This window comes from Calonectris borealis, chromosome 16 (assembly GCF_964195595.1).
Source record: "Calonectris borealis chromosome 16, bCalBor7.hap1.2, whole genome shotgun sequence".
Taxonomy (NCBI): Eukaryota; Metazoa; Chordata; class Aves; order Procellariiformes; family Procellariidae; genus Calonectris; species Calonectris borealis.
The window spans coordinates 19,339,053-19,352,155 of NC_134327.1; the positions used below are offsets into that span (position 1 = coordinate 19,339,053).

The following is a 13,103-nucleotide window of genomic DNA, read 5'->3' on the forward strand; positions in this document are numbered from 1 at the left end:
AAAATATCCTGTTGCAAAAGATTTGAGCTATATTGAGTTTATTGACAAAAATTCTGCCACCCGCCCCCCAACCCAGAGCAGTGCCAACCACTCTTATCCAGCGAGACGTGCAGAGAGCCAGGGACTGGGGGCTGAAGCCCAACAAGTTCAGATGAGTTTCGGGTCAGGCTTAGATACCTCTCGGCGATGCTCAGAGGATTAGATACTTCTCAGAGGGCAACCACAACCTCTTCAGCTCGTGGAGGAGTGCGTGGGCAGCATTTACATCCCTACAGCACACGGGAGGGCAAATGGATCTAATAGACCCTTTCGTACCTAAATCCCCCACAAGTGAATCCCAGCGGATAACTGGAGCTCCAAGGCTAACACCTGCCACACACCACGGTGAAGATGGGTGATACAGGAGATAGCACAGGCCTTGGAGCAATGAGGAGCTGGGGAGGCACTGAGCAGCAAAGATGGGTGCTAGCTCCTCGAAGGCGAGGTTCAGAGCTGGAAGTCCTGCTAGGTGTGAGGAGTCCCCGTCAAGTCTCGTGCCAGCAGCAGAGCATGTGGGAAAGGACCTCTCACAGCTCTTGGAGAAACACCAGCAGAGAGCGGCAGCCAAGCAGCTTGGGAAACATGTGGACCCACTTCTCCCTCTTGGTACCCGGCTGTGGGACCAGTGGCTGCTGTGGGTGGAGGCATTACCTCCCATGCCAAAAGCATCTCTGTGTTGACTCACTGCAGCAAACACTTTGCTCTCTTGCTTAGGGGAGAATGCAGCCTTAGTTATTTTGTTAAAAAATGCCCATCTTCCTACGCTCGATTCCCTTTCCATGATTAATGCAGAGCGTAGCGAATGCTGAAGGGCTGCAGCTGGTGCTTAGGTGGCTTCTGTGCTGGTCTCAGCTCTGAGCTGGCAGCATCGTCCTCGCATCCCACGAGAGGGGAAGGCAGCCCCGGGTTCAGAGCAGTGGGGCAGGCAGATGCCATTTCAATGTCTCCACCAAAGGACTGGGGACCTCCAGCAACCAGGCACCAAGTGGCCGTGCCCACTCAGCTCCCTGGTTTCAGAAGGAGAACTACCCCATGGTGAGCGAGGGACACGGGCTGAGGACCAGCCCCAACCCCGGTGGGGGCTCCATGGGGACAGAAGCCCACCCAGCGCTACCGGGAAAGTGCCCAGTTCGCGGGAACACCCTTCGGTCGGGACAAAAGGAAGCACAGCATAGACACTGAGTCCTTGTGTGGCAGTGCTGCAGACGGGGAATCAGGGCCAGGCAGGTTTTTAATTGGACTGGAACTGAAATTACAGGGGGAAAAAAAAATCTAACCCTGCTTTGGTTTAAAGAAAGGGGCTGGGGGGATAGGAAAAAAAAGCCCTTCAAGTTTCTATGACAACCGGCACAGTAAGAGCCTACATTGCAACCTCACTTAACACATTAAAAGCTGCACAGAAACAACGAAAACCAAAACTTTGTTCCACCACCAGGTTCAGGAGGGCCGTTCCCAGCCGGAGAGCCAGCATGCTGCAAGGGTGGTCCGGTGGTGCCCTGGCCTGGGCACCAGAGCCGGGCAGCATGGGTTCAACCAGCCCCAACAGCTCCTCCTCCTGTCCCCTGGGCTCGAGGGACCGCTGAAACCAAGGGGCTCCTTGTCCCGACCTCCCTCAGGCCAAGATATTTAACTCTGGGTATCAGGGTCCTGGTGCCATCCAGGGCATCTCTGTCCTCATAAATCTGGGCGCAGAGCACCCCACCACAGTCCCCCAGCCCCACCAGGTGTAGGCGCCCAGGGTGAGCACTGCCACACAACAAGCAATAAAAAAGAAAATGAATAAGAGTTGTATTCGTTCACACTTTACAAAACCGGTGGTCTTCAGCAGGACCTATCAGGCACATCACCCGGTGCTGCCTGGAGAGGGGGGCAGCAGCAGGACAGCCGGACCCTTAGCACGGGGCCCCGCTCGCTTCGCTGGGCACAGATCGGCACCAGCTTTCCCAGCTTCAAAAGCAAAGAGCAATATCAGCCTGGTAGGTAGCCCAGACGCCACAGGGTGAATCAGCGGGGCTGTAGCCTCCTCGATCTCTGAGCTACCAACCGATCTCTGCCAGCCCCGCTCCCCACCAAGGCTGTGTCCCCTTCCCTCCACAGCCACAGAGCTAAGAGCCAGCGCTGCCAGCAGCACAGCAAATGTTCTTGGGCGGACAAAACCGCTCCCAAGAGGCTGGAGATGCAGACTATTCTCCTGCCCATCGCAAGGCCCTGAAGTGGCACGCTTGCACCGCTCGGGGAGCTGCCAGGGCTGGAGGGACTGCACAGCCCCAGCCTGGCACACGGCAGCACCCATCGCCCTCCAAACAGCATCAGGGCAAGGAGCAGCACCACCCCCCCAGGGCACAACCCCCCTCCCCAGAGTAGCCAAGTCTCCAGAAGCCTTTCTGGGCTTGGGGCATTACTGGGAGAGACAGGGCCACCTTAGCTTAAAAGATCAGCACACCACAGGGTGGGGGAGACCTTTTGAAGGCCAGAAGAAAAGCTGCAGAACTGTTCAGAGCCTGGAGTAGCAGCCGGTCTCCAGCACCTGCTGCAAACGCCCAAGGCAACTCTCTGCCACGCCATGAGATACCTGCCACCACTCATCCCCATTTCTGCTAACTTCCCTGGCCCAGCTCTGCTCTCCAACCTCAGACTGGCATTTGTTGAACCACGACATTTCCCCAAAGTACCTTTCCAGGAGTCCCTTCCTCTCCCAGCACTCAGAGAGGCTTAAAGCCCCTCCACCTGCCTGGAACTCAGGCTCTGAATCCACTGGCCAAACCCCAGGGGAAATATTTTTTAAGCTTGCTATAAAGTTTCAATGGCCCAGACCCGGCTGCTAGGATACCCTGACAAGCATTCTAATCTTCTTTACTTAATTACGTTGCACGTCGAGGAGTTAACTGCCCGACTCTTCAGAAAACTGGCTTAGCCAGGATTTGGGGTTGGAAGCTAGAAGCTCATGCTCATGGTTCCTTCTGGAGGGCTCTGCTCCCCTTCAGCTGCCAACCTGCACCCGTCCGAGGGGCACCCACCGCATCGCTCTGCCATCCCGCTGCCTCCAGAGATGCTGGTGATGGCACTTCATCCTTTCCTACAACCGAAGCTGGGAGAAGCATTCTCCAACCCTGTGAAGGTGGTTTTGGGGCAGTTTCTTGCAGCACTGAGTATCCCATGGCTTCAGTACAGAGAGGTGGGCTCGGCATTGCTTCTCCTACCCCACCGCTTCCCTTGCATCATCTGCACTGTCTCTCACTCCCTCCTTCCCCTGTGCGTCCTCCTCCCACTGCCTGGCACTTCGCAGGTGAACCTGAGCTACTTGAAGAGCATCCCAGCTGAATGACTCTTAGCCACCACGAAAGAAGTCAAATGTAGCGTATATGTGCGCTATTATCACCATTACTATAACAATAGTGTCTGAGTTAAGGAGGCAATGAAATGAACACCCAGCTTAGGAACACATCCAGCTTATTATGATGGCCCTTAATGCTTCCAAGATGTAAATATTGATTTCTAGCTTCTTAAAAACACCACAGTTTTACAAGATAATGATTCAGCAATGAAACACTCGCTTTCATCTAAGTGCTGGCACGGAAGGTTTTGGTCTAAGAGATGAAATGTTCTGCCTTAAGAGCAGGGTGACAACGAATTAGCTGCAGAGACATCTTGGCGTAATGAAGACTGCGAGGCAAAACAAACACGAGCTGCTGCTTTATGTAAGGTGGTTTCAAAGGTTCCTTGTGTGTTTACACGTCTGAGGCTTGAGCACAGAAGGCGGGCAGCAGTCTTTAATCTGAGATGGAGACAGAGCCACGAGGTGCCTGTAAAAAGGGCTGTTGGGATTCTGCTGGAGCAAGACGTGAGCTCTGAGACATCAGGTCTCTTCAGCATGGCCACATCGTCCCAAGGGACTGAGCGAGCGGATCAATGGAGAGCATTTTGTGTCGCTACAGCAGTGTCTCTCTTGACACCTCGAAGTGCCTGGCAAATATTAACTGCTCCCGAGTGACGACTCTCTTGACAGATGAGCGTTGCTCTCAGCAGAGGAGACAGCATGGGGAGGGAGCGCAAGGAGCCCCTGCAGCGAGTCACTGACACTTTAATTAAACCCAGGTATTTCAGTCTACATTTGCTAGGGCGTTTATGATTGTTATTGCTACCAAAAATCCTTTCTGGGTTCGAAGAAACTGAGTTCCAGTCGGTGCCTGACACTGAAGAGCAAATATATGCCACCGGGAATTAGTGAACGCAGCAGCCTTGCTCAGCTCCTGTCAAGACACTTCCAAGAGGCAAAGGCGCCGGTCCCGGGAGAGCCTATTCCCGTCTCTGAGCACGGCGTCCCTGGGTCTTCAGCCAGCAGGTCCTTGCTCAGGAAACTGCCTTGACAAAGCAGTCAAGGGCCCTCTGTCAGAAATTTGGGAGGACCTCTGGAAGCCCAGATGTACTAACAATGCTGCAGTTGTATTAGCAGCTTCCAAAACCGAGGTGACAAAGGAGCAAGCAGCTCAGGGGCTGGACTCAGCCTAGGACCGGTCCCTGTGAGCGCTGGCCAGACCCCAGCCGGAGCGGGGCTGCAGGCAGGGTTGCGATGGGGGTGGTACCTGCCCGAAATACATCAGATGAGAATTATTAGGCCAGGATATATCATTCTGACAACTGAACAACCTGCTTTGGAAACACAGCACGAGGAAGGCATCCAGGATGGCTGGAGCAGCCAGCGTAGGTGGAGAGACCTGTGCAGATACTGGCTAACTGCTGGACTCGTGGCCATTCCCCATACGCCAGGCTCCTCTCCCAGGAATTTCAGCTACGGGAGCTCTTTGCGTGCCTGTTCTTCATAAGGTGGTCTCTAGCCCATCCAGTTCTCAGGTGATGCCATTTTTTTTAAGATTAACACTTCAGCCTTCTTGACCCAAGCAGCATCCTTGCATTTAATGTGGAAAGAGGGAACGTAACCTCCCAGACACACAAAAAGCCAGGAGTCACAAGCCCTGACACGGGCCAACTCCTGTAGGAACATCCATCCATAAGTACCCTCACTGAAACCCTTGGAAGTAAAAGTGCCTCCCCCAGAGAGGGCAGCAACATCATTTCAGCTGTGGTGGCTCCATCCTGGGCACATCTGCCTTCCCGCAGTGGAAGTCCATCTTCACTACACTTTCCTGGGTGCTTGCCACATTACATTTGGGGCAACCCAGCAGGAGATCTGTACCTTAAAACCTCTTGGATGGACTGAGCAGAGGGGAAGAGCCAGTGTAAAGGCCATCAAAGGCTGGTGGGTGAAGGCAGACACCTCTCCATACCCTTGATGAGCACTGGACTATTCCAGGCGCTTAGGAAACACCCTACTGCTGGCTGAGATAGACCAATGGTAACTCTGGGGTGAGGGAACATAATGACACCATTTCCATTTCTGAAGGGAAGAGGCAACAAAGGAAGGAAAGGCGTCACTCAGGGTGACACAAGGAAACCTGGTGTCCAGGGAAGAGGAGGACACCTGATCAGAGAAAGCTTCTGAACATGACAGGAAGGGAGCAAGATTCACCCCCAGGACAAGCGGTGATAAAACCCACTGCTCAGATTTCTGGTGTCTGTGTCCTTTTTCTTTTTCTATATCCTACATCTGCTGTGAGAGCCCAAAACCACTGACCCGAGAGCAGGGATGCTCTGGCCCTGCTCCCGCAGTGCAGGGGCTTTGGTCAGCAGGGCGAACTGCTCTGAAGCGCAGAAAAGGAAAAGCAGAGGCACAGTCACGTTTGCTCTGGCGTGTGGGGGCTGGAGGGCCGGCCATCCGCTGCCAGACTTCTCTCAGATCACCAGCCTCGCCACACAGATGTGTTCATGGACCACCATGGCTCGGCTCAGCTCTGGGAACCAGCTGCTTCCCGGGCCCTGGCTGCTCGCCGTCACCTTGCCCAGGGCTTGGGGAACACGTCTGCAGAGCTGCTGCAGAAGAGCTGACCTCTCCCGAGCCCTCGGCAGGTCCACCAGACCTCCGGCAGCTGCTGGGGACCTTTCTCTGCTGAGGAAGACCATGTCCAGTCCTGCCAGAGGCTGACAGCCACCCGAAGGCGTCTGGCCCAGCCTTGCAGACGGGCTGCAGCAGCGAGAGCAGGTCTGTCTGCAACAGCAACAGCAGCCGCTGGATCAAAAAGCCAAATCGGACGGGGACAGTGGTAGCAGGCAACATCGCGGCCACAAACTCTACTGGTTGCAACCCCAAAACAGCCACTGAGGAATGTAAATAGGATGGGCATAAACTGAAGTCATAAAATTATGATTAGCCAAGTCACAGCTGATATCACAACCTGCTTGGCCAAACCATGGCAGTCTCGTAGCCTCATGGCACAGAGGAACAAGGCAGCACTGACAAGACACCCTGTATCTATGAGACCTTCTGCACCACCACCCACCACCGACGCAACAGCTCTGCACTCTCAGTGAGATGGGAACCTCGTTTCTCTGATGAGATGAGCTATAAAAGCTGCTCTATAATTGTTGCTACCTACCACCAAAACCACCGCGCAGGAAAACTGAAGAGTAAGAGCTCTTCACATATTTCCTCCAAATCTCTTACTTTAAGCGACGCAAAAACTTCAGCTGGAATAGGGACACTAGAGATGCTTCAATCTTTTTTAAGCCTGCTTGTCAAAACACACACCATGTAAGCACACCACAGCGCTGCGGTAAGAAGCACCGAAATCTTGGATGACTGTTAGTAGAGGTCACAAAAGCACGGTTGTAAGTCTTTGCCAAATATGTGTTCATTTTGTCATTGCGTCCACGATGACTCCATAACCTCCTGGGATATCCCTCTGATCTCCCAGAGAGCCATGTGGGATTAAATAGCCTGAGGAATGGCTCTGGGTGTATTTTCAGTCGTCTTTAGCCGCCAACAGTCTTGGAAAGCCTATGATCAGCACTGCCTTGGGGTGAGTGGACAGAGGAGCTGGGAAGCAGCTCTGCAGGAACGTTTTGGAAAGCAGCAAAGAAAGAGCAAGAGCAGAAGTACAGTGAGTTTGTGAGGAGAAAAGGTTTTCTCAACCCAATTCCTTCTGAATTCTCCAAAACCATGCTCCTCTGACAATCCTGCACATCAGAGCACTGTTCCACAATGTCAAAACCACCTATGGCGTTTTTTTCAGAAGAAAAAAGGTAATAACATAAAGATGTTCACTTCCCCAAACAGAGCAGGAGCAACACAAGGTCCCACATGCAATGTGCTCAGCAGCACGATGCACAGCTGCTTGGTGGTCAGCACGGCTTTTAATAGAGTTTGCCCTTAGTCAAATAATGACGGTATCAGACACATCCTTCCAGCAAAGAGACAACCTTCTTGCCTCGAAGGTGCCACGCTACGGCGAGGCTCTGCAAATGCTGGGTGCAACAACATAACTGGCCTGCGAGTGCAAGCTCTGCTTGTGTTTTAATACTGGTCTCAGAGGTTGACAGCTATAAGTGCTCCACTCTTGCTCGCTTATGGACTGTCACAGCCAGCTCAGAGCCATGGCCAAGGGCACGCGCTAAGTAACCAACTGCTTATGTTAGTGGGGTGATTTGCAGATCCTTTGTTTGTGTTCACGAATATGGTGGCTCCAGAGAGCCTCTTCCTTTCCTCTTACCCCTGCGGCTCACCGTGCTTTACAAAACACAATGGATGGAAGACGACAGGCATCAACGTCAAAGCATGGGCTGCAGAAGACATGCTTCAAGATCAGCCCGTTGTGACACAGAATGAAACCCTTCAATTCTCCAAAGCAGCTCAGTTGTGCAAATGCAGAGCAGAGGGAGCCAGAGGTGGGAAAGGTCACCCCTGCATCCCCCGCTCCCCGGCCGCCAGGTCCCGGCTCTGTCCCTCAGGCTCAGCCAAGCTGTCGTGATTCCTTCTGACCTGATTTAATGATTTGCATATGCCCTGAAGCCAAAATGATTGACATCCCTTCCACTGTTATGCTCACTTGTGTAATTGCAGCAGCTATTCTTGTACATCCAAATGTCTAATCTTAGCAAGCCACAGAGCTGCTCGGTAATCTGGACCAACCGGGAATTTCCATGCAATTACTCACCACGGCTACTGGCACTTACTTTGGCTGGTAAAAGTCCTTCTTATCCGCTGACCCCAGGCTCTGCAAGACACAAAAGACAGATGTATTTCTTTAATCCTTTGCCAAGCAAGTATCATTGATGAAGATGCGTGGTGAGCAGGAAAAGGCACGCGCCTATGCTTTTTGCTGCCCGGTGGGTATGTGTGGGTTGGCTGGACATGGCAGGCAGCTCAGGACCTCCAGCCACCAAACGTGCCATAGCCAGAGCCCACAGCAGCCAAGGATGTAAAAATAAAGAGTCAAAGCAGAGGTATGGGGATGCGTTAGGTCTGAACCCAAAGTATTCAGGCACGTCTGTGTCTCCCATCACCGGCAGAAGCGTGGCACCTTGTGTCAGGAGGGGACTCATGCCCTCTTGAGCCTATCCAGCTGCAAAGAGGACGAGGTGCAGGGCTGGCAGCGAGACCGAGCCACCATTGCCTGCAGTGAGCCTCAGGCAGGGCAGGGGACTGCGCCCGAGGCCCATAGCCACTCCCCAGGGCAGGACCACGAAATTCTTCTGCTGAGAAAAATGACGTCAGACGCCAAGCACGTGCAAGCCTGGGAAGCAGAGACAGCCCGATGCCCACTCAGGTTCCCATGTATCAGCACTTTCCCGAGCGCCACCAACTCGACCAACAGCACGGTCTAGTAAAAGTCTGACAGCACGCCAACGCGGGCTGCCGGAGCACCAGGGTCCCCTGGGAGCCCCCAGCCAGGCTGAGCCTCCCCGTGGGGAGCCCGGGGGTGATGGGCATCCCGCAGACCCCACTTTGGGTGCAAGGCAGGACGCGTGCGTGACACGCACAGAGAGCACGCATGCACTGCTGTGCCTTGCCCTGCTGTCCGATGGGGCCATATACACCCACATACGCCCAAGTCTCTCCCCCAGCATGCCTTGTCCTGGAGGCACCCGTGGCGGAGGCTGGCCCCCTACCCCGTTCCGAGGCCCCAGTTCATGGCACATCCTTGCTGAGTGCGGAAGAGCCCCCACCACCCAAGGGACGCACAGGGGCAGGCTGTGCCGGACACAGCGGGGTGCTTACGGCGGGCGGCGCCGGGGCAGACAGACAGACTGACCCACCAAACCTGGGCATCAGCAAAGCCGTCGCACCGCTGGAGCCCTCTCCTCCTCCTCCTCCTCTCCGGGATGGTCCTCACCCTTGCGCCTTGCCGGGATCGGGGACAGTGAGCAGCAGTGCGGGGTGGCCCCGCCACCCACCCCGTCCCTGTCCCCGCGCGGGCAGCAGGCGTGTGCCAGCATGCGTGCACGTTCGCAGGAAGCACGCTCGGGCTCTGGGGCTGCTGTTGTAGTTTTGCTCCGTGGTTGCCAGGCAATGGCGAGCGCCAACGCCAAAGCAGCGGGAGCAGCAGGGCCGAATGCTAATCAGGGGCACAGGAGCTCTCCCGGCGCTCCCCTCGCCAGCCAAAGCTGCCGGGTGCTCCCACTCTGGGACTGAAAAGCAAGCGGAGAGAGGAGGGCCCCAGCTTTTAAGCAGGCAGGGATCCACTGTCATCAAAACATCCCCCCAAAATGGAGCTCTGGCCAAGCCATCAAGATGGGCTGACCCTCTCCCCAGCACAGAGGTGATGGTCGGACACCAGTGCAGGGAGGCTGCAACCAAACCTGCAGCGCCGGGTACGCGGAGCTGGATGCATGCCACCCTCTTGCACGTCTCATGTGCCCATGGGGCCAGGGGACACATCTGAGCTCCAGCTTGGGGTAGAGCTTGGAGTGCACGAGGAGCAGCCCTTTGGGGAGGGAAGATCTCATCTGCCCAGGTGCCGAAGGCTGTGTCAGCGTGCAAAAGCTTGATGGGCTCTGAGCAATCCCCCCCAGGCAGAGGCAGCGGCACCCTTTGGCTCTCCCCGCTGCTTCCCCGCCTCTGACACGATAGAAGCCACAGCAAAGCCCCACGGCATTGATGGCCAGACACCAGAACGGGATGGTCAAATGCTTGCACAGGCTGCCCAGAGATCTGGTGGAGTCTCCAGTCTTGGAGACATTCAAAACCACATGGACATGGTCCTGGGCATCCAGGACAACCAGGTGTAGGTGACCCTGCCTTGAGCAAGGGGTTGGACTGAGTGATCTCCTCAACTACTCTGTGCATTCCTGAAGCAGCAGAGAAACGAGCACAGCAGTAACTGCACAGAGCGAATGCCCTGGGTGATGGGACCTGTCCTCCAAACCCACAGCACATCCGGGAACAACTCCACTCCCCCAGGCACAGCATTCCCATGAGATATTTCCTTACTTCTTTAAACTTGACACCTAAAACGCAGGGTGCCAGTTGCCAAACTATGGATCAGCTGCAATGAGGGTGATGAGCCACGACAAATTCAGCTCCATCTGATATCTGTGCTAGCAGGGATCACGGAGAACTCTTGATATTTAAGGAGAAACCACTTGTAAACAGCTTTCTCAACACCACTGAAACAACACATGGAAAATCTCCATCCCGTGCAGTCAGACCCCCCACCCAGCTGCAGCTAACGTCCGAGGGAAAAAGCTCTCATCAACCCCGCAGCCAGCTCCAGACAGTACTGGAGCAGTACTGGACCTTTCTAGAGCACTGATAACAGCAGGAAACAATGCCGACTCTCTTCTACCTTTCTAAAATGCTGGGGGGACTATCACTATCATCAATATTCCCAGCACAGGCGATGGCAAAATCTGCAGTAGCCCCTTCACACAGTCACGGGTATCAGGAGCATTAACCTCGCCTCATCTCTCGCTAGGGTAGAGGTGCAGGTCTCTGAAATCAATCCCTAATGAGTGAAAATCACGTGGAAACTTGGGGAAAAGAAAAGATCACCTCGCAACTTCAGCTCTTACAGACAAGGAGATGGAAAGCTTCAGCGAAGGCGCGTGCTCTGTGCCAGCGCCGTGCCACGGCTGCAGGTGAGCAGCACCACGGCCGCGGCAGCCTGCCCGGCCCTCCACGCGCTCCACGGCTCACGAGCCCCTGCGGTCCACAGGCTGCTGGCAGGACGAGCTAAACCAGCACGCTAAGAGAAGGGCTTATCAAGCAATTATTTTTTAGGAGTCACAGAAAACTGAGAAGGTTTTAGATATCTGGACTAAAACAATGAGGCACTAACTTTGCAGAGAGGAAAAAAAACCACCCATAACAAAGGGAGTGATTGCAGCAATGATTAGCCAAAATAGCTGATTTTAAAGTTTATTAAGAAAATAGCAAATGAGGAGGAAAAGCAGAATTTCAGCAACTTGTCCAAGCAATCAGGCCTGGAGCAAGGCCAGGAGCTGTGGATTGGCTCCTGGCTCTTCCACCACCCCAAGGTCTGACCTTGAGCCATTTCTTCCCTCTTCATGCCTCAGTTTCCCCATACTGCCCTTTGCCTCCTTACTCTCTTCCCAGAAGAGAAAGGGACCACGTCCAGCAGTCAGATGAAGTTACCCAGGTCAGTCCCACCAGGTTGCATTTCGTTTTCCCGAGCACACACACAACCAAGGTGGCCGTGGATCCAGAGGGCGCCCAGAGAGCGGCTGGAAAGCACTTGGCCACAAAAATCACCAGCGATCGGAGGAGAGCTTGCTGGAGGCTGGCGGAGGTGACGCCTGGGCAGGAGAAGGTGGTCAGGGCCAGCAGCAAGACCCAAGGCAAGGACATGTTTTTGGCCACCTCTGAGCAAGACCTTCATGAAAAAGCGGAAGGAGAAGTGAGCGCAGGCACATGTGGTGTCACAACAGGAGCCACGGACAGGGACCGTCCGCCGAGGAGGTTAATAAACCAGGTAGAGGATAAACCAAACGACACACCGCTTTGAAAACTGCAAGTAAAGCGGCGCAGAGCCATCAGCAGGAGGAAGGAGGCGAGAAGGCAGCAATGCCCTCAGAGGCCACAGGGCACCTTGGGGCTGGCCTGACTTTGTGCAGCAGTTCGCTGTAAGACGAAGCTGTATTAAAAAAAAAATGCCCAAGGCGTTTGCCAAGTGCAGGGGCATGACACCATCCTGGCACGACTGGCTGGGGGCTCTCAGAGAGCTCAGGGCAGCACTTGGAAGATCCCCCCAAGCAGGGGAGCTGGCTTTCACCGACAGCTTAAAGGTATTAATTAGAAAGCACTTAGGGAATCGGTGATGGGAGGCTGCGGACAGGACCGAGCGTGCGTGCTGCCCGCTGTAGCGCGGTGCGTGAAGGGGCAGCAGCCGAAGCATCTCTCCCGGTACCACAGTCTCAGCCGGCATCCGCAGGAGGGAAAAATTATGGAAAAGTGATCAAGGGAAGGACGGGACATAAGGAAGCAGAGCCGGGTAAAGGGAACACGCAGCCTGGATCTTAGGAAAAACATCCTGGCACTGAGCTTGAACAGAGTTTGAATGAACTCCAGTGGGAGGGATAGAACAGCGTTTCTAAGGGCTTTGAAAAAGCCGACTAGATAAACCATTGACTGGCGCGGGGTGGATAGTTCTGGCCTTACAGGGAGCTGGGGCCAGCTTTTCTTCTCCTGCCTGTGCCTGGGGACTGAAAGGGGCAGAGAGCTCCCAAAAAGGAGCAAAAGGTGATCTGGCATTTTCCCCTGCCTTCTGGGAGGAAAGATCAATTCTTCCTGAACTGATATGGGATCTGGAGGCTTTTATCTATGCAGGTACACAGCAAAAAATCGAATGCCAGCCTGCATGTATGCACTGCTGTTGGTTGATCTACGGGCTTCCAGGAGAGTTGTCTGCCGGTGGCTCCTGTGCAACAAGGCAGAGCTGGGGTCTCCAGAGAGGCACGGCTGCAGCGTGATGGCTCAGCTCCCAAAATAAAGCTGGGAGCCCCAGAGGCCTCCTGCTGCTGCTCAGGATGCTGGGGAGACCCTGGCCATCCCTGGAGGGGGGAGGGAGTGGAGCATCCCCCAGTTCAAAGAGTCCCCTGCCAGCCCCAAGCCCCCCCGCAGCGTGAGTCACCCTCCAGCGGGACCCGCTGCGCTGCTTCTTGCTTGCTCACTTCATTGATGACTCAGGGTTTAGGAAGCACATTTTAAATCC

The 13,103-nt window shown here is 54.6% G+C and overlaps 1 protein-coding gene across 1 annotated transcript in view; it reads right to left on the reverse strand.

Annotated features, from left to right (window-relative positions):
- LOC142089018 (ankyrin repeat and fibronectin type-III domain-containing protein 1-like) overlaps positions 1-13,103 on the reverse strand; it is a 202,575-nt gene that overhangs the window by 67,969 nt on the left and 121,503 nt on the right. The window contains exon 4 of the mRNA XM_075164898.1: positions 8,107-8,147. Within this exon, the coding sequence (XP_075020999.1) occupies positions 8,107-8,147 (41 nt within the window). The remainder of the gene's footprint in view (positions 1-8,106; positions 8,148-13,103) is intronic.